The 21944-nt window shown below is 35.8% G+C and overlaps 1 protein-coding gene across 5 annotated transcripts in view; it reads right to left on the bottom strand.

Annotated features, from left to right (window-relative positions):
* PTPN12 (protein tyrosine phosphatase non-receptor type 12) overlaps positions 1–11006 on the bottom strand; it is an 83135-nt gene extending 72129 nt beyond the window's left edge. For 2 of the 5 annotated variants that reach the window (XM_051962022.1, XM_051962020.1), the window contains exon 1: positions 10819–11004. In XM_051962022.1, coding sequence (XP_051817982.1) covers positions 10819–10917 — 99 coding nt within the window. In that variant the 5' untranslated portion in view covers positions 10918–11004. Of the gene's footprint in view, positions 1–10818 lie in introns of all 5 variants that reach the window. The other 3 variants (XM_051962024.1, XM_051962021.1, XM_051962023.1) reach the window with 3 other exon arrangements.
* Between the last annotated feature and the right edge of the window lie 10938 nt (positions 11007–21944).

Here is a 21944-nt window from a genome sequence, read left to right as displayed (position 1 = left end):
TGAGAAGTTTTTTCCTTACAAGTGTAAATGTCTATTTGTAATTCCCATTCATTGTTCCAAGTTCTGCCTTCTGTGATCATGAAATATAAATCTGATCTTTCTTCCACATGATAAACCTTGAAATATTAATAGTATGTCCTTAATAAGTCTTATCTTTTCCAGGCTAAACATTCCCAATTACTTTAGTGATCTTTAGATAATATAATTTTACTATTTTGGCTTCCCACTCCTAGATACTCTGATTTAATCAATGTCTTTTCCCAAATGAAAATATCTATTTATTACTGAACACAATCTGAATAATGAACATAGATTGACCTGAACAAGTACATTAAAGCTATTCCCTTCCTAGTCTAAGGCATTATGCCTCTTAATTAAGTTTCAAGTTGCACTACTTTTCTGGGCTACCATCTTTCTCTTCCTTTAATAATATGTATATTTATCAACTACACTGCAAAAACACTAAAGAAATAAACTTTTTTGTGTGTATATCATTCTGAAATTCCAACAGCATCATTTTGAAATTTTAAAAAAATCTGAATATTTAAGTGTTCAAGTTAAAGCAAAAAACCCTATATTAGTTACTATTATATTTCTATTTAACTCATGTAAATAATAGTGTTAGGACTAAAATTCCAAATAACCAAGGGTTTATCATGTGAAACTGTTAAGTTATTTAACAGCTTTCCAGCCTAGTCCAAAGGGACAGATCTGTTAAACTTCCCCCCCCACCCCCCCACCCCAAAAAAAATTGAACTATACTATACTCAGCAGGGTAAGAGGGTGTGTGTGTGTGTGTGTGTGTGTGTGTGTGTGTATGAATGTACATACAGATAAAAATAAAGTAAAAAAATTAGAAAATTCAAAGTATTTTTACTGATTATGTACAGGTGAATATTTTTCAGTCAATGGGAGGAATGTATGACAAAATTGTTGTTTGAATAAATCAAAATAGAAATGTTCTCAACAAAGGCAATGTATTTAAAATAAAGAATAACATTATGGAAAATGTGTGGCAAATGAAATAAAAAAAAAAAAACCTGATATCTTAAACACATTTAACAAAAATGGGAATTCCTAATCTGTTACAGATGAAGTTAATTAACAATTTTCATGTAAGGAAAACACACCATGAACTTTATTTGAAAAAGTGCTCAAAATTAACAAGAGATGAAAATCAAAAAATCATTCTAAAGTACCAACACTTCACATCTATCTAACTGGCAAAAACACAAAAAGCAATGCAAATATACTTACATTCATTGCTAGCAAGAACTGACAACAACTTATGGATCTTTTTGCAGAGTGCTCTGGCAGAATTTAGTAAATTGCAAAAACAATCATGACCTCTGACCTGATAATTCCATTACTAGGAATACATCATGAATTATTATCAAAAACAAAAAGAATTATCTCCAAGATTTTCAAGGCTGCATTATACGATCATAAAAAAATGGGAAGCAACCTAAATATTCAACAGTAAAATTATAGTTAAAATACTGTGCTTCAGAGTAAGGTAATGGGAAAGTATAATGCAAAAACTGAAAAATATGAGAAAAACAAAAAGATTATACGTTATTTTAAGAAATAACAGAAAAATACCAACACTAACATAATAATGGAAAAGAATCACGAATCAATGGACAAAAAAATTTTTAACAGAGGTTTGGGGAATGACTCATTTCATGCATGAAATTATTACATAAATAGTTATTAAGGAACTTAGTTTTTTGATATTAAACTTTCTAAGAATATCTTTGCTTTTAGAAAAGCCATGACACTTAAGTCTGATAAGATGAATATTGACATGAAGATACTAAAAATTATAAATGCATTCAGTTGAGTTTCAAAATGTAAATGTACAACTTTAAATCCATTCCTATTTGATGTAATAGTTACCCATTACTACAATCTATGCACATCCTTTTAGATACTGATTATTCTATCAATCAACATCTATTCTCCTCAGCTTTCTTTCACCTAAAACTGGTATTAGATAGCAAGTGAAAATGTATAGGTCCCAGCCAAACACCCAAGTTCCTTTGTTAAAGAGAAATTAACTATTGGTAGGAATACACAAACATTAAGAATGTGTCAGAATTACACAAGATCAAATAAAAAGAGGAAATAAAGATTCGAATATAATACAAACAAGTAAAGACACAAAACCAGGAACAATTTATCTTAGAAATCTGAGCATTAAACTTACAGTGAGGGAAAGTAGACTTTACAAAATTGGTGTATGCTACTTATAGACTCTCAGAAAGCCAAACATAGTAGAAAAAGTTTTAACACAAAGCTAAAATAGACAATAATTAATTCTTCTAAATTAAATTATTAATCCTTTTTAAGATGATCTCAGACATTAACCAAAGTTAATATTTTAGTTATTTTACCCTGTAATTGTCCTTTACTACGCGCAGAGAATTCAAAGAAAAGCTTGACCCTTTCTTTAGAGATCATGATGTGCCAGGAATAAATCCAAGGTCAAAAAAATTAGTCCAGAAGCAAGGCTTTCTTGTGGGAGAAGTATCCTTAAACCTGGATCCTTTTGCAGGAAAAAGTCCCCTCAAGGTCAAAGATGACATATATAATGTGATCAGTTTTTTTTTTTTTTAAACATACATCAAACCCTCCATACAAGCCCAAAATGGTCTTACTATTCTCAAACACAACATTTCATCTCCTGCTTCCATGCCTCTTTTTCCAAGGACAATTTCCCATTTCTGTAATACATGCCCTCCTCTCCTCCTTCTTTTAGAATCTCTTTTTTCATTCAAAGCGTAGATGCCAACACCTGGATGAGATTCGCTTTCCCAAGCAAAATTATCTTGTATTTATTTTGTTTACAATATGTATGTAGTTCTTTATGTAGATACATGTTGTTTCCTTGGTAAAATGTAAGCTTCCTGAAGTCAGGGACTCCTTTAATTATTTCTTTGTATCCTGAATACCTAGGTACAGTTCCCCAGAACACACGAAGTAGTTGCTAAAATGCTTAATAAAATATTAAAATCAAGGGTAAAGTTGGGGCAAGGGTGATTACAAGATAAACTACAATTATCCATGCTCCAATTTTACTTATTACAAAAAATAAATAAAAAAGATCAAATGTAAAATGAAAAAGAGATCTGAGACCAGACAGCTCAGCTAAGCAAAATAAACTACTAATATTTACAATAGTTATCACTGCTTTTTCTTCCTAGTTTATTCTTCCTTCTAAAAGGAAAGGGATGGGAAAACCAAAAGAAGAAACCTTGTAAAAAGAGATAACAGGTTAAAAAAAAATAAATCTAATAATCAGAGCTATGCATGTTAATAGGAACAAATATGTTCTTAAAATAGTGAAGGACAGCACAACAGATCAAAAAGCAAAACCAACCATTTGGTGTTTACAAGAAATACAAATAAAAGGCTTAAAAGAATTCAAATGGAAGGTCAACTGAAGTCTTCACCTTTGCAAAAAGTGATCATGGTTTTAATTTAAAAGCTTTGCACAAATAAAATCAATTTAGCAAAAAACACCTAAAAATTTCTTTAGAAAACCAAAAGGAATAATACAGCCAAAGGTATTGTATATATGTTTTGCAGATAATACAATAAAAATTGAAACCAATAAAGGAAACTTGAAAATAAAGATTAATGAATTGACAAAATTCCAAAAACTACACAACAAATTAATAATCCCAAACAAGAATACTTCTCTTGAAAATCAAAGAAATACAACTGAACACAGAAAGAATATGGAAATTATATATCTGAGTTATAATTTTTTTAAAGGTCCATCAAACATACGAACCATTTGCTTTCTGATCAAAAAGTAAAGGAGAATAAGGAGATCTTCTGTGGGTCACTACCAACCTCTCCAAAAAATCCAAACAAATATATTACCAAATCTACACAATTAGTGATACTGCCAAACTTCCAAGGGAATTTACTCTGTAAAAAGTCAATTTTTGATTTTTAATTAAAAAGCTTTGCACAAATAAAATCAATTTAACAGACAAAAAAACCTAAAAATTCCTTTAGAAAAGCAAAAAGTAAATAATAATAAAAAGTAAAAATGAAAGGTCCTTAACAAAGTAGTAAAATATTTTATTCTGGTTAAAAACAAAAATATCTCACTGGAACAAAGTAGATAAACAAGAACCATGGCAAATAAACAAAGTAGGTCACTGTTCAATAAATTCAAGAGTCTAATCTAATAAATCCAAGAAGGGCCCCCAATTTAACAAGAACTAAAACAAACTGGCGAGCAGTTAAGCAGCAATTAAAAGTTTTTATGAACATTTCATACCATATTCCAAAATAATTTCCAAGGGAACTTAAATATAAAAGCAAAATTAGAATAGAAAGAAATCTTTCTTTTCTATAGTTAGAAAGAAAATACAAAACCATAACATAGGATAAAAGACAACTCTTTAATGAGAAATTTTAAAAGCTTTAAACATCAATTTAACTCAGTAAAACTGGGTAAAAAAATGTGTTCATTAAAATTTTAACTCAGAAACTCAGTAAAACTAGATGCATAATGCAACTAGGCATAACTAAAGAGTATACACACAATATATACTAAAAAACATCCAAACTCAGATCAACTGTAGTGATCAAAGAAGTCTGAGTAATGATGAAACATACTTCCTTTCAGTTGAAAGATGCTAAGACCACAGATGCATAATGAGGCAGATGCTTTCAGACCTAAGTTTATGTGTCAATTTGCTTTGCTCACTACCTGTACATCTTTGTTAAAGAAATGTGGGGACTGGGATTGAAGGAAGAGGAATTCTAGTAAGTGTCAATGATTCTAAAAACCATTATAGCTGTCTTAGAAGAAAATTATTATAAGTTTCAACTAAACAAGACCACAAAATAATAATACACTTTGTCCAATTATCATGACTATGTAAGTACATCCTCACAACCCTGGGTTGTGCTACATTATTAGGTGCTGTTATCACCATATTACAGATAAGGAAATTAAGGCAGAGTTCAAAGGTCTTGCCCAGTTACTAAGAGTCTAAGGCCAAATTTGAACTCTTGCAATTTGATTTTCTTAGCCCTATTTACTATGCATCTAGCTGCCTCTAAACATCTTATGAAATACAATACTATAGTAGCAAATTTCCTATCAAACCCAAATGTTTGGTGATGCATTTCTAAATATTGAACCAAATAATCCCTTGAATAATTTTTTTTAATTCTTAATTTTTAATTCTGCTTCTTCTCATTAAAAAGTAATCTCTAGCTTCTTTTAAAAATGTTGGAGAAGCCAGGCTCAAGCACATTAATCTTCAACTATCAACATTTTTACTTTTATTTTTATGATAGCTTTTTTTTTTCAAAATACAAAGATAATTTTCAGCATTCATCCTTGCAAAATCTTGTGTTCCAGATTTCTCTCCTTCCCTCCCTCCTTTCCCTTCCCCTAGACAGCAAGCCAATATCTGATATGCAATTCTTCTAAATATATTTCCACATTTAACATGCTGCACAAAAAAATTAGATCAAAAGGAGGGGAAAATAAGGGGGAAAAAAAAAAAAAACAAGCAAACCAACCACTTGGTGGTTAGGTGAAACCTAACGTGAAAATGCTATGTTGTAATCCACTTTAAGTCCATAAATTCCTTTCTCTGGATGCAGATGGCTCTCCATCACAAATCTATTGGAATTGGCCTGAATCACCTCTCAATATATTTTTAAAAGACAGAATCAAGAGAAGATCATATATTAAAGCCCATTGTAAATACCTATGTAATTACAATGGGAAGGCCATTTGGTTTTGAATTCTGATTAAATTCAGATTCAGTAGATTAGCTCTTCTACACCTTTCATGTCAACTTTTCTTTAGGAAGATATCCAATACTTCCTTCACAAATTTCTTATCAAACACTTCACAGAAAGTTAATGTTGATTGCTAGCATTCATACACTCTTCATATCTTGCTTAATGGGATGAGTCAATTCATTTAAATTTTTATTTTAACTTTTAACAAATGAGGAAAATAGTAAACCTAAGTTTCTTTCTTTTATGCCCTTAACACAAAATGTTAGGAAGAAAAAAATTCTGCCATTAAGAGAATCCTTATATTCCCTTCAAGGCTCAGCCATTACCTCCTCAACTAAAAAGTGTTTTCTTATTTAATTCAAATATTCCTTGATCTCTTTGTTCTTTCCTATGATTCCTAAGGAATTAGAGTATTTGGGTATACATGCTGTATCTTGGCATCTCCTTCTCCCCATAAATATAAGCAAAGGGCTAATTCTTTTATCTCTTTTAAATCCTCAGGCAACAACATCACAGTACCAAATAGTCTTAAGGAATTGCCTGGTGCACCAAAGATTAAGTGACTAGCCCAAATTCACCAAAGATTAAGTGTCAAAAGACTTGCCTAATAAGCACTCTAAAATATTTATGGAAGACTCCAAGCAAAAAGAAAAACCTTTTACCTTGGATGCATATTAGGTCAGGCTAAAACATTTCATTCAAACACTCCTCCTACCCTTATTCATTTATGTAAAAGTTTATGGGCCAAAATAATGGAAAAAATATAAATTTTAAAATGTTTTTCCTTGTTATAATTCAACAAAATTATCCTGTACACTATTTCTATACTTTTTCCTTATCATGAAATAGTATCACTGCTATAACATCAAAGCACACTAAATCTCAAAAATTATCTGAACCTATCTACAAGACTACTCTTCATTTGTTCAAATGTATTACTTTAATTGCTATATACTACCTAAAGAAATTAAAACAAAAAATTATTCCTATTAATATAACAAGGACTTGCTACAAACAATATTACAATATATTGGCATTGGCTTTATTAAATTCTTCTAAATCATAAATAAAAATTTGTTTTGAAATTATTTTCTCTTAGACTTGATAATCATCTGCAATCTCAATATAACTAACAGTTCCTATAGTTAATTCCTGAAAGGGACTTTTCTGATGTTTCCCTCTATTTTAAGATTTACAAAAGGCTTTTCTTACAACAACCTTGTGAGGTGACAGTACAAATATTTTATTTTACAGGTAAGTAAATTGAAGCTTGTCTATTGTCACCGTAGTGTAGGCATCAATAAATGTTAGACATTTTTCAAGATTCATCTATTAAAACTTCTAGCTCTAGTTCTGCCACTAAAAAGCTGTGCATATTATCTACTCACCTTCAGTTTCTTTTAAAAAATGATGGTAAAACCAAGGTCATGTAACAATCCCTTTCAAAATAGTGTTTTTAAATTTAGATTAATAATGCTTTCTATAATAAAAATTCGTTCTAAAATCTTACTTCTTTACTTTTTCCCCAAAGTATATAAGGCTGAATGTGACTCTCTTCCCTTCTACTTCCTTCAAAAAAAGTCTCATTGACACAACACTTTTCCAGAAATGGTTCAAACACCACACACATACATACACACACACACACACACACACCCTTCACAAACTCCAGCCCCATATATTATAAAATCTTTTCCACCTAGAAGGCTTGGTGGTAACAAAATGAATATCTTATGATCTAATAAGTAGAGAATATATAGATCCTTATCTCTACAATTTTACAAAGAACATTTGATCAAATCAGAAAACAAGGGTTTGGATCTATATACAATGTAACCTAAATTAAGTGCAAGATCACAATGATGCAATGGAAAGAGTGCTAGATTTGTAGTCAGAAGAGTTGAGTTTAAATTCCTATACTGCCACTATTTCTATGATCATAGGCAAGATACTTTGCTTCTCTAAATGTCAGTTTTTTCAACTACAAAAATGAACACCTGATGACCTTTGAGTCCTAAATTTATGATTCTATTATAAAAATAATCTTGTTTGGGGCTTGCACATAATCTTTAAACTTTAGTTACTTTAGTTCGGATAATTTAAACGAATCTGTATAATGAATGGGTTACACTAGCTAATTTTTAAGATAAACTAAAGTCCTACAAGCTTATAAATGCTTTTCCAAGGCTACAGGTAAGTTTTAGAGGTTTTATTTATATATATCCATACAATCTCAGGAATCTCAAGAAGACACCACATCACAATGTCTGATCAAGAGTAAATACCTTGTCAAAAAAGAACATAAAGTATCATCTAAATTCTTCCCTTTTTGGCTTCAGAGTTGGTGTGATGAGATAGGTCTTAATCATCAAACTTTGAAACGAGAGTCACCAAGCAATACAATTATGGAAGCAAACTGAGATTGACATTTTTTTTTTTTGGATTTCTCTCCCTAAGCAAATGTACTTAGTAATGAAATAGTTTAATTAATAAATTATCCCTGGAAAGTTTGTGTCTGAAATATGTAGAATTTTTTCTTCCCCAAGGCAATAAGAGAAAAATGGCCTCCAACACAATTCAGTCCTCTAAAAAAATTAAAAGAAAAGCTCCAAAAGCTATTTCACATCCCCCCCCTGCCAAAAAAATGATACTAGTACTGAGACCCTAACCTTAAGGTAATGATCATAAAACCACAGGTACCAAATCACTAAGTTATATAATCCTTTTTCCTTAAAAGAAGTGTGAAGAATCTAAGTGAAGTAGATAAAAGTATCCAAGGAGAGCTAGAATAACAAGAAAACAAATGGTGAGTAAAGATTACAATTCCTCTACTTCATTAGTAAGCACTGGGAGAAAAAAAAATATTTCTGGAAGTTTATATTTTAAAGTAAATCTCTTCATCCTGGTGAAGGAAAAAAAGAAATTTTCTTAAATTCCAGTTACTGTGAAGAATGACCCAAATTCAAATGCTCAACACATTGAAAATTCTTATCAAAAGAAACAAAATATATATTTTAAGAATATTGAGAATAACATTTCATTTCCTCCTAAATATGGCTCTTATTTCTCTAATAAAAATACAGGAAAACAAGGAATTAAATACACAAATCAAAGAGAAATAGCCATTTCTATTTGAAAGGATTAAACCATTTGTTACACATTTCTTTCCCTCTTGGGCAAAATTATGACTTTAAAAAGCCCAAATATACATTTTCGACAAAAATTTCAAACTATGGTCATCAATATCTTTGTTCCTTATCTTATATTATTGGTTTCTCTCTCTCTCTCTCTCACACACACACACACACACACACGAAAAACTGAAAAATCACAAGGCTCTATAAAGTTATCACAATTCATTCTAAGATCTATGATACACTGTACCTACATGTGAGTAGGAAGTTCTACTCTAAAGCTACAAGCATTCAACCACAAGAATGTTGCTACTTTGCTTTAGTCGAAGGATAACCTGAACCTCAAAAGAAATATATCTATTCTCTTCTTTTTGGATTATTTCCTCCCCGGCCTTTTCTGTGGATGCCAAGATTACATCTTTTTCATTTTCTAAATATAGTTATGGGACTATTTTGCTCCCTCAGGAGCAGAATCCTTCCCAAGCAGATCTCAGCTCTTAACCCCCTCTCCTCAAACAACCACTGGAAGGAATAAGCACTTCCCAAAGTCCCGCTTCCTCTTCCATTCCCCAGACCTCCAGGGTTTCCAACGCCCCAGAGTCTTGCGCAATATCCGTAGGAGCAATAGCAGCCACCGGCCACCTCCCACCGCCTCCTCCCAGGACGGGAAATAATTCTAGAGGGGTCATTGTCCAGGGGAGAAAAAAAAAGGGGGGGAGAATAGTAAATAGAAGCATGTTGTCTTTATTAACTCTTCTTCTCTAGATATAACCTCACTGAACTAATCTACCTGCAGACAACTTCATGCCCGACCCCCCCTCCCCTTATCATATCTTCTCAATCGGTATAGAAAAGGGAGAGGGGAGGGAGAGGTTTGAGGGAAAGGGAGGGGAAATAAAGGGGAGGAAGAGTGAGGAAGGTTATCTCCCAGTTCAGGCCTCCAGCCCAGAGTACCATCGCCTCCGCCCCATCAGAACTATTGTTCCCAAGTTCCCCACCCCCACCCCGGATGGGAAGTGATATTCACATCCCCTCCATTGCCTTCAACAAAAAATCCCCTAGGAAAAGGCTTCCTTCAGCATTACTTCCCCTCCCCACATATTCACATCCCCTAAAATGCCTACAACAAAATCCCCTAGGAAAAGGCTTCCTTCACTTTACTTCCCTTGCACAACACACTATACACACACCCTAGTTACACATATTCTCAAATGTGGACTCGGTGGATAAACTATGGAAATTATTGTATACTGAACATGTTCTCTCTCAAGGAAATGTCTTCTCCAAACGTGGGGGAGAAACCCGAGAATCCAGGTATAGTCAAGTCCTTCCCTTCAATAATCACCAAGAGCTTGAAAGACACCTACGAGTTTGAAGCGCCCTACAAACCAATTTCACCCATTTGTCTCTTTTCACCCCTAATCTTCCTCCACTTCAGTAACGCCAGGATTGGGGGGAAAGCGGCAACCAAAAGCACACATTCCCTTGACCCTTTCCAGACACTAAAGGAAAAGGCTATGCTGGCAGAGGAAGGGGGATTCAAGGCAGGAGAGAAGGTGCCAAAGCCATAGTCACCCTCCACTTAGCCAGTCCCCCGTCTTGAGCCTCAGGGTGTCTGAGGCGGGGGTGGTGGGGGAAACAATAGGTGGTCTACAAGACTGAGGGGGTGAAAAGGGGGGAAGAAACACCGCCCCACAGCCACTCCCGTTCCATGAGAAGGGGCTGGGAGAGGGACAAGAGCTCGGGGCGGCGGCTGCCCCACCCCCGAGACCCAGCCCCCCCCCACGCCGGTAGGTTGGCGTTTGCCCCGCAGTCCCTGGCTTTGACACCCCCTTCCCAGGCCAGGTACCCACACAAAGCGACCCCGGGCAGGGTGGGGACAGTGCGGAGCAGAACTCACCATGAAGTCCCGGGCGAAGTTGTCTTCCCCATTGTGGTCCGGACTCTTCATGGCCTGGACCCTCTGGATGAATTTCCTCAGGATTTCCACTTGTTCCATCGCCTCGCGTCCTCCCGGCGGCTGCGGCCGCTGGCCCCCCCGCCGCCGCCCGCCCGCCCGGCGCAAAGCGCGCTCCGTCTTCCCCAGGTCGCTCTCCCTTCCCTTCCCCCCCTCTCTGCCCGACCACCGCCTGTCCCAGCAGCCCCTCCCGCCCACCCGCTCTCCCGCCAAGCCCGGCCGGCAGCGGCAGCGGCAGGGGCGGCACCGGTTCCCAGCTCACACCCGCACAACTTCCAGGAGCTGTACAAGAGGGAGCAGCGCAGTGTTTCAGAACCAACCCCAGCCCCTAGCTGGTTCCATCCTCCTTCTCCGCCCTCCTCCGCCTCCGCCGGAGACGCCGACGCCGCCGCCACCCCCGGGACGCGGCTCCCCTAGATTGCCCAGCCCCCTCCGCCCCGCACAGCCGACCTCTTTCCCCAGGCGCGCGTCCCCGCCGCCGCCCCGACGCGACGCGCGGCCCCGCGACCGCAGCCCCGCCCCAAACGGAACCCCCTGTCAATCTTGCCGGCCCTTCTTTTCTCTTCCAATCGCCGATGTAAGTCACGCCCCGCTCCCAATCTTTCGGACTCCAACTGGCTGGAAGAGGCGTCGGTTGACTGGTGGAGCGATCATCGCTCTCCTTCCGGAGCCGAGGTTCCCACCCCCTCATTATTCTGGTGGTGAATTGGCAATCCGTAGAATTTATTCACCGAAGTAAAATAGGCCTCCCTCTGCGGGCATAAGAGTTTTTCTGATCTATTAGGGCTCTGCCTTTATGAAGCCCAGTAGGACCTTAACTGGGACGAGAGAATCTTGTTCCCGATACTGAGGAAGAGTACATTTCCGAACTGTTTAAGCTTCCTCTTCCCCCACTCCCTCATCACTGGAACTACAATTCCCTACATGCAACATTCGCGGCGGGAGGGGGAGCCGAAGTCTAGGGACGTAGTATCTTTGAGAAAGCTTGGAAGAAGTAGGGCTTGCTGGGAATTGTGGTTCTTGTAGCTCTGTCAAAATTTGCATTCCCCAAACAGTAGTCAGATATTAAGCCATTGGATCTTGTGTTTCTCGGTGCACGGATCTTTACGGGTTCAGTAGGTGAAGGTGGCTCCCTTCAATCACTCATTAGAAAGATGATCCTACTCCCTCGGTTTAGTTGGGGAATGTGTCGACTTTCAGTATAGACAATAACCACAGCAGTGCATTGAATCATAGGATATAAAAAATTTTAAGTACTTGAAAGTACTTTGAAATCAACTGTTAATCCATTTATAAAGTTTTAAAATGTGCAAAAAGGTTTTCTTCACCAAAACTCTGTGAGACGGTCTCATTCCCATTTTAGAGATAAGAAAATGAGAGCTTGGGAGATTGAAACTACTAATCCTTAGATATCATAATTTTTTAACTCAACCATCTCACTAAGATCTCCCTAAGATAAATAAGCCTGAAGAAAACAAGCACTGGTTGTAATGGATAGAAAGCTGGTCTTGGATACAGAAAATGCGGGGCTAAATCCTACCTCCCTCTGTGCTGTGAATCTCCAAACACTTGGCTGCCAAACTCTCTTTAAGATACACAGAGGTTCCAGTCTGCATTATCAGGAGCTCCCTAAACACATGAAATTATGAGTCCAGTTCAAAAAGTTGTTACTCACATTACATGTTTATATTATGCAGTAGATATAATTTTCAGTGTGTGTATGTGTGGTTTAGAAGGGACCTCAATGCTCATCTAGTCCAACCTATGCATGAAAGAAATTTAAACATGTATCTGCTTGAAGAGAGACCCTTGCTAAGACAATCCCTATACATAACTGTAATTATAGGAATTTTTTTTCCTGATACCAAGCCTGAATTAATCTCTTTACAAGTTCCATTTGGTTCGTGGTTCATCCTGTAAAGCCAAAAAGAATAAATCTGCTATCTCCTCTATGTAACAGGCCTTAACATATTTGAAAACAGGTATTCTATTACTCACTTCCCACCTCCAAGTTTTCTCCAAGCTAAATAAGCCTCTCTCCTTTAACTAGTCCTCATAGGTCACAGATAAACCAAGACCTTTACCATCTTGATTGCCTTCTATATATTCTCCACATCTATAATTAAACACAATTCTTTCCATAATGTCTGAGAAGGGCAAAGATGGGATGATCACTATCCTATTTCTGAAACCTATGGATATACAGCTCAAGATTGTATTTGGGTTTTTTGGTTACTACAGCATATTATTGATTCGTATTAAGCTTGCAATTCACTAAAACTTCCAGATCTTTTGAAAAACTACTGTTTAACCATGACTTAAGCGATCTGAAATTAATATTATCTATGGTGTATTTTATATATTTTGGTAAATATTTCCCATTTATATCTTAACCTAGATAAACTACACTTGTAGTCCTTTAGGCAGCCAGTTTGACACCTCTGTCTTTGCTTGTCAAGATTCCAGAATCCTTTAAATGTTTTACCTGTATATATATATGATTGTTCTGTTTTCAGTTATATTTAATCTTATTTTTAAAAAACCTCATGAGATATGAAAATATGCTCCAAATCACTATTGATCAGAGAGATGCAAATTAACACAACTCTTAGATACCACTACACACTTGTCAGATTGGCTAAAATGACTAGAAAAGATGACAAATGTTGGAGAGTATGTGGGAAAAGTGGGACACTGATACATTGTTGGTGGAACTGTGAACAAATCCAACTATTCTGGAGAGCAATTTAGAACTATACTCAAAAAGTCATCAAACTATACAAACCCTTTGATCCAGCAGTGTTACTACTGGATTTATATCCCAAAAAGATCTTAAAGGAGGGAAAGGGACCCACATATACAAAAATGTTTGTGGCTGTCCTTTTTGTAGTGGCCAGAAACTGGAAACTGAGTGAATGCCCATTAATTGGAGAATGGCTGAATAAATTATGGTATATGAAGATTATGAAATAGTATTGTTCTATAAGAAATGATGAGCAGGATGATTTCAGAAAGGCTTGGAGAGACCTACATGAACTGATGCTAAGTGAAATGAGCAGAACCAGAAGATCATTGTACATGGACTATACAATGATCAATTCTGATGGACATGGCTCTCTTCAACAATGAGATGATTCAAAGCAGTTCCAATTGTCCAGTAATGAAGAGAGCCATCTACACCCAGAGGGAGGACTATGGGAACTGAGTGAGCACTACAACATAGAAAAAACTCTCTTATTGTTTGCTTGCATTTTTGTTTTTCTTCAGGGTTTTTTTTTTCTTTCTAGATCCAATTTTTCTTGTGCAGCAAGATAACTGTATAAATATGTATACATATATTGGATTTAACATGTAATTTGGCATATTTAACAATTATTGGACTATCTGCTATCTAGGGGAGGGGGATGGAGGGAAGGAGGGAAAAATTTGGAACAGAAGGTTTTGCAAGGGTCAATGTTGAAAAAATTACCCATGCGTATGTTTTGTAAATAAAAAGATATAATAATAAAAAATATGAGAACAATACAAGGCAATTACGTCTGGAAATTAAGAAGATACTGGTGACTATGAAGAGTTCAATCAGAAAAACCAGCATATACTGAGAAAATTATCAACTAAAGTAAAAAGAAAACTAGTAAGGAGATTAGAGGGAGAGAAATCAAGTCAAAATTTTATTTTGTTTTCTTTTTCACAAGATGGGGGAGGCCTATGTAAATATGAAAAACATATTTGAAGTACTCGGTGGACAGAGAATTTTGAAGATATTAGTTACTGGTCTTTCAAGGATTTATATCCTCACTCCTTACGTCTATCTTCTGGTTATATTCTTGATTATTTCATTGCTCATTAGCCCCACTATTTGGAATAAGAAGAAAAAAATAAAGGCAAATCAGCCATTCCACTACTTTTCCAGAGCTCTCACTAAATTTTAGGTGAGAAAGAGGTTGAACCTATTTGTCCAAGAGATTTCAGATTCATCTACCTATGTCGAGTTTATAGTACACTTTTCTTCACATTAACACTGGTAATGTTTTAAACTTATATAATTTTAATTTTCAGAACATATCACTATGATCTCATAAAACAGCATTATGTGACTGCCATAGCATAACTCTAAATCTATGAATTACTTTTATTGTTTCTTATGCATCTAGGAAGCAGTTTGATAGAATTTCCCTCATAGGTGAAGAAACTAAAGAACAGAGATTTGAAATGACTTATACAATGTTAGAAAGTACACTGCAGAAGCAAGACCAGAAAATTAGGGCATGAGTTTCCAGCTTGTTGCATAAACCACTGAGTCATTATGCTTTTGTATTGTAATAATTTATGTGAAACTAGAAAAGGAGATTAAATCTATTCCTAAGTATCTCCCTAGCAATACCTTTAAAGAAGAAGCGATCTTAGAGAGACAGACACATAATAGATAAATAACAGATTAGATTAGATTGATAAATCATAGATTAGATGACAATAAAAGATAAATTAGATTGATAAGTTTTATAGTTATAATTTGAAGTTCATTCTGAACTCCAGAAATAGGAAACTTGATGCTCTGTAAACTTCAATTGGTGATCATAAAGGAGAAATAGAAAGGGCTCTTTATGTTTTGGCTTTCCTGAATCTCTCTCTCCCACCTCCTTCATGAACTGCTCACAAAGCCTAATTTTTAAAAAGTAATGTTATTCTCTTAGGAATTTTACATTAATGAATGTAGAAAAAACATTGTATTTTCTATTGTTGGATTTATAAAAAGGTTATCAATGGCAGCAAAGTCTGATCATGCCATTCTCTTACTCAAGTTCATTCATTCAATGGCTCTCTGGGACAAAAATACAAACTCCTCAGCTTCCCTTTTAAAGACATAGGGAAGAGATTTATGATTTTATTGAAATACAGACTTCTCTGATGAGGAAATTCCCAATCCAGCTGGCTCTCCATTATGTCACACTGCCTCTTGAATGGCATTTAAAATCCTTCAAGACCTAGTTACAGACTGTAATTCTAGGCTAACTGCACATTACCCACTCTGCGTTTCAGCTAAAGCTATCTATTTTCTCTTCTTAGAGCTTGGTATTACAGTTTCTGCCTCCATGCTTTTACATCCCTGAAATGAACTTTCTGGTCTAGGCCTTTTGCCATGTATAGTTTTATTCAGGGTTCGTTTAGGTACTCTTTCCCTTGGGAAGCCTCTGCTAATGTCTTCCCCTTCCAGTGATCTCCTGTAATAATAACCTCCTTGAAGAGCTGTTTTTATTTTATTTTTATATCCTCAGCTCTTAAGATTATGACTTAGGCATTTTTGTTGTAGTTGGGTCATTTTAGTCCTGAACAACTTTTTGTGATCCCATGTGGAGTTTTTTTGGTCAAGATACTGGAGTGATTTATAAATCTCTAGCTCATTTTACAGATGAGGGAACTGAGGCAAACAGGATCACATTAGCTAATTGTCTGAGATCAGATTTGAAACTCAGGAAAACTTCAGGTCCAGCACTTCACCTTCTGGGTCACTGTACTTGAGAAATGTTTATTTGATTAGGAGAAACAACCTTTACCCAACGCACTCATCCAAATGCCAGCAGAGAGAGGAGCTTCACTTCTGACTTTGATCTTCTAGGATATCCTTAATCAGAGACATAAAGCACATTCAAATGGAGAATGATAGGGAGAACGCCAGAGAATGAATTTCCTGTTACATTCCTATTACTTGGTTAGTGATTTCAAAGTACCCATAAAGCTCTGCATCTGTAATTTTAAAATCTTGAGTTACTTTTGTATTTGTATGAGTATGAAGCACGGAAAATGTATTTGTTCAAAGCCACACAGCTTATTAGTGACAAAACTGAATGAAACAAAAAATCTTTTTTTTTTTTTTAATAACTTTTTATTGACAGAACCCATGCCAGGGTAATTTTTTACAACATTATCCCTTGCATTCACTTCTGTTCCGATTTTTCCCCTCCCTCCCTCCACCCCCTCCCCCAGATGGCAAGCAATCCTTTACATGTTGGATAGGTTACAGTATATCCTGGATACAACACATGTGTGCAGAACCGAACAGTTTTCTTGTTGCACAGGGAGAATTGAATTCAGAAGGTATAAATAACCCGGGAAGAAAAACAGAAATGCAAGCAGTTTATATTCATCTCCCAGTGTTCGAAACAAAAAATCTTGCACTGAGGGTATCCCAAAGTGTGTTGTGTAACAAATGCTAAAGGCAGCTATAATTAATGCTAATTATAGGACAACGCGATATTGTAAGTCCCCACCTCTGACTTTTCTTATTGTCTTTTTATATTTCCTATGCTATTTCATTTATCAGTGACTGAGATACAGCCTGGCTAAATTCTTAGATGATCAAATCCTGCTCTTGACACATACTACCATGTGACCATGTGTAGGTCATGACCTCTCAGTACCCCCAGGCAATACTCTTAAAGGGATTGATTGTAGTGAGCAGCAGATCTCTACTCAGGAATCATTCCCCTTACATGAGGGGAATCACAAGTCTGCACCGCTCTAGACACCCTTTCTCCAATCCCAAATACAAAGTAAAAAGCATTTCTGTTCAAAAAAAATTTCAGAATAAAATACAAGATCATTTTGTTTAAATTCCTTTAAAATGGTGATATTTGGTTTCGTTTTGAAAAGCTCAGGTTTCTCTACTTAGAAACGAATAACATTCCAAGACCCTGAAACCATTGCGCCCTATATAATCCATATGCAATATTGATTTAGTTGAGGCAAATTAAGACAGTGATTCTGACTTTACAATTATCAAAAAAAGTCCTTTTCAGTTAGTGATCCACTGTGCTCCTTAAGAAAAAAATTAATCCTTATTCAAAATTCACATTCTTTTTCTTGCTTCTTAAACATTAGTCATTTTTAGGTGTGAAAAGCTTCTCTAATTTTTTTCAACATGTCATTATGGATTGCAGGGCTACTGCTATTCTCCCTCCCTCCCCCCAATTACCCAGCCTATTTCAGAAATAAGTAATTACTGTTTTTACTGAATTGTGAAAGGCTAAATAAAAATCTACAAGGAAAATTTTCATTTCCAAAGTTCTGTATCATATTACATGGAAATCTTTTAATGCCCATGGAATTCCGTGAGGTACACTAGCTTGCTTATTATGTTTCATTCTGTGAAATCATTAGGTGATTACTTCCTATCCTTAGGGAATATCACATGACAAGATGCCCATTTTATAGTCATTTTAAAGTTCATTTTGTACCTGAGAAATTTGTTACATTTCTCTATTTACTACTCATTGGACTGTTTACTTTCTATTATACCATTTCAACTACTAAATATTTGCTATTTTCAAATTTTAAGATACCAGTTAATTTTTAAAACAATAAACTATTTAAAAGTTTCAGCTTTATTTTGATCTGTGTTCTTAAACATTTTCTCCCTTTTTTTTTTGGTTTATTTTAGCAATCATTTCCCCATTTATATGTTTTATTTCCTATAATACTTTTTTGGCAGCTGTAATTGTTTGGGAGTGTTTCCTTATATTTAGCCAAATCTCTATATTTCTAAGTCCTCATAATTCTGCTTAAATATTCCCTGACTCACCACCAATTACAAGTTGTCGGCAAACCCTCTTTAATTTCTTTTACCACATGGAAGCTTGGGTCTTGTGCGATTTAATGTTCTTTCAACAAAACCTAGTTTGTTCTCCACTTTTACCTCAGGTCTCCTTAACTGATTTTTGTATTACACAATTACATCAATGCTATGTTAAGTATATTTGTGATATGTGACGGAGGATCATGTGTCTAATAATTGGGTCGTGGAGTAGTTTTATTTGCAATAGACTGCAAGACAGAAGTTAAGGAATAACTAGAATGGTATGCTCTCTACAAATTTTTTGTTGTTCAGTTATGTTTAACTCTTCATAACCCCACTAAGGGTTTTCTTGGCAGAGATACTGGAGTGGTTTGTCATTTCTTCTCCAGTTCATTTTACAGATGAGGAAATTGAGGCAGAGTTAAATGACTTGTCCAAGGTCACACAGCAAGTGTCTGAGATTACATTTTGAACTCAGGTCTCCTGACTCCAGGCCTAGCTCTCTATCCATTGTGCCACACACAGTAGATGCTTAATAAATGATTGTTGAATTAAATTGAAACAACCAAAGTATTGTTTTGAAACACTGGATCTGAAGTCAGACAAATTGACTTCAAATTCTTATTCTTCTATATGCAACCTGGGTAACTTTGAGCAAGTCACTTAAGCTTCCTGGACCTCAGTTTCCTCATTTGCAAAATGAGAGTATTGGATAAAATGAGATTTATTTTCTGAGGTTAATTCCACCTTTAAATCTGTGATCTTATGATTCTGTGAATTGAACTGAATGAATTCTAACAAAATTAAATGTCCTAGAACAGTTAAAAATTAGCTTAAAAACAGATCAAAATTTTGTTTGTTAAACATACTGCATAAAGATATTTAAACCTTTTAAAAATCCAAATCTTTTATTAGGATTTTAAGAACAACCAGTATACCTCAATGAATAATTTAAAAGAGATATGCATCAAGTATTCAAGAACATTTAAGAATTTATTTCTCTAGCAATTTCAGTTGTCTTAGAGAGTAAACAAAAAGGGGTCCTTGTCTCCACGTAGAGCCAACAACATTTGACATGCTCCTTTCTTAGCCGTCTGACCCAAGTCATTTTATAATGCATTCATTGCAAGGTAATGGTTTGGGGAGTATACCTTTGCAAAGGGAGGAAGTCAGCCTGATCCTACTCCTTGCTCTCTTTTTCTCCCCACTGTCTCTCCACTCCTATCTCAAAGACAACAGTAGTATGGGTAGTTGTGAATTGGGCATCAAGTCTGTCTCTTCATCCTGAATGCCAATATACATAACTGCATTAAGATATACAAGTATTCACTATCACACCAACATTCTAATTGGAACCTTGAGGTTCTGGGTTTGATTAGCTCCTCTTTAACCAGGTTCTATCTATTCAGCATTTCTCCTCTCATCATTAGCATTTCCCAACTTTCTGTTTCCTTAATTTCTGTTATTGACCTAGATCTGGACAAATACCATTCTTTGATCATCCCAACTTGTACCCTTTTTAAGAAATTTTATTGTCTTTGGCTTTTCACATTTATTTCCAGATATGCCCCAACAGATTTTCCATTTTCCTTATTAGAAAAAACAATTCAGCAAAATCAACTACCACAGTGTCCTAGTCTAAGAATATGCAACATTCCACTGCGGCTGTCTGCCACCTATCCAATGGAAGCCTCACCCCTTTGCTTGAACTCTAATCCCCAGCTTCTTAAACTGCGATTCTGAGAAACTGAATGTGGGGGTTTGCAAAATTATGATTAATTATTAGTAAATGTTTGATTTGTATACATATTTTATATATCTGGAGTCACATAAAACCTTATTGGGCAAAAAGGAGTTGCAAGTAGAAAAAATTTTAAGAAATCCTGCTCTAATCCATATTTAGTTTAACCAAGCACTTTCCATGCCTACTGTATTCTTCTTCACCCCTCTCATACCAATTGGAACTCTCATTCTACTGTGACAACTCCTGTAGGTTTTTGAATTTCTGTTCTAAGTGCTCATTGTGCCTCCAGACATTAACAAAAACATTTCCTTTGATGGCCTGCTATCTACTTCCATCTCCATGCCTTCTTGCCTGTATTCCTCTCAAACTAGTGTTTTACTAAAACTGAAGGCCTTACCTGTGGGATTCTGGTCTCTGATTGGTGACTTTTCAATTTATCTTGCCCTAGCTGAGGCCTATCACACTGTCACTGTCACTGATCTTGTACCTCTCTTCTACACTCCAACTATGTGTTGCCTTTCCATATTGGAACATAAATTTCTGGAGGACAGGGTCTAACTTGTTTACTTATATTTATATCCCCAGAAATTAGCACACTGCTTAGCACACAATAAGAAGTTAGTAAGTATTTTTCACCTGGTCATTCCTATCCCTTTTAGGCTTCTACCACTCTTTCCAACCTGGGGCCTAGAAGATAGGGTAGGATTGACATAATCCTTCCTCTTCATAGTTATTCTAGATCTTTGCTCTGTTTACTTTATTCAGTAACCTCTTTTGAAGTTCATGACATCTGTTTATTTCACCCCCCCCCCATTCTTTTCATAGTCATTACTTATCTCTACGATCCTCTCCCAGTTTTTTTTAAGCACCTATCACATACTATCTTCTTTACTATCTTTACTATCCTCTACTCTGTAATTGGGCTCAATAACTATGTTGATGTTCCCTCTAATATCCTCATCTCATAGAGCTTTGTACTCCTTAAATTCAGTGGTCTGAATTTCAAGTAGAGAAGCAGTTGAGAGGCATTATGGCACAGTGGATAGAGAGTTTGACTTGGAGTCAAAAAAATCAACATTTGAATCTCATTTTAGACACTGTGCTGGCAGGAAAGTGAAGCCATTTAACCACTTATCTTTTCAATTTCTCATTCTTTACTGACTTTTTCCCTTTTGTCTACAAATGTATTCACATCTCCCCTAAATTAAATTTTCCTTCACTCAGGTATCCCTCAAGTCACTATCTTTCTGTTCCCCTTCATTGCCAAACTAACTAAAAAGAACAGTGTACCTTTGCTGCTTTTTGTTTTGACTATCCATTCACACCCTTCCATTCCTTGCAATCTGACTTCCATCTCAATCACTTTACTGATATTGCTTCACTGAAATCACCAATGCTTCCCTAATCAACAAATTTGGGTTTTTTTTTTTTCAGTCTCCTTCTTCCTTCACATCTCTGTAGAATTTGTCATAGTTGACCACTTCTTCCTTTTCAAAACTCCTCAGCTGATGTCTGTAACATAATATTCTCTTATTTGACTTCTGTGTTTCTTCTCTGACTTCTTTCTGTCTCTCTGATTCCTTTACTTTCTCTTGCTTTCTCAGTGAAGTAATTTCCAAGCCTCTATCCCAGGTTTAAGACTTATTCCCTTTTGAAAGTTGATCCACACCCATGAATTCCCCTAGCACTTCTACAAAGATGGTTCTCACACTGGATGTATCTGGTTTCACCCTTTCTCGCAAGTTTCTTTTA

Source organism: Antechinus flavipes, chromosome 5 (assembly GCF_016432865.1).
Source record: "Antechinus flavipes isolate AdamAnt ecotype Samford, QLD, Australia chromosome 5, AdamAnt_v2, whole genome shotgun sequence".
NCBI classification, from domain to species: Eukaryota; Metazoa; Chordata; class Mammalia; order Dasyuromorphia; family Dasyuridae; genus Antechinus; species Antechinus flavipes.
Note: the sequence above shows the minus strand (reverse complement) of the source record. Positions and strands in the feature narration are given on the sequence as shown.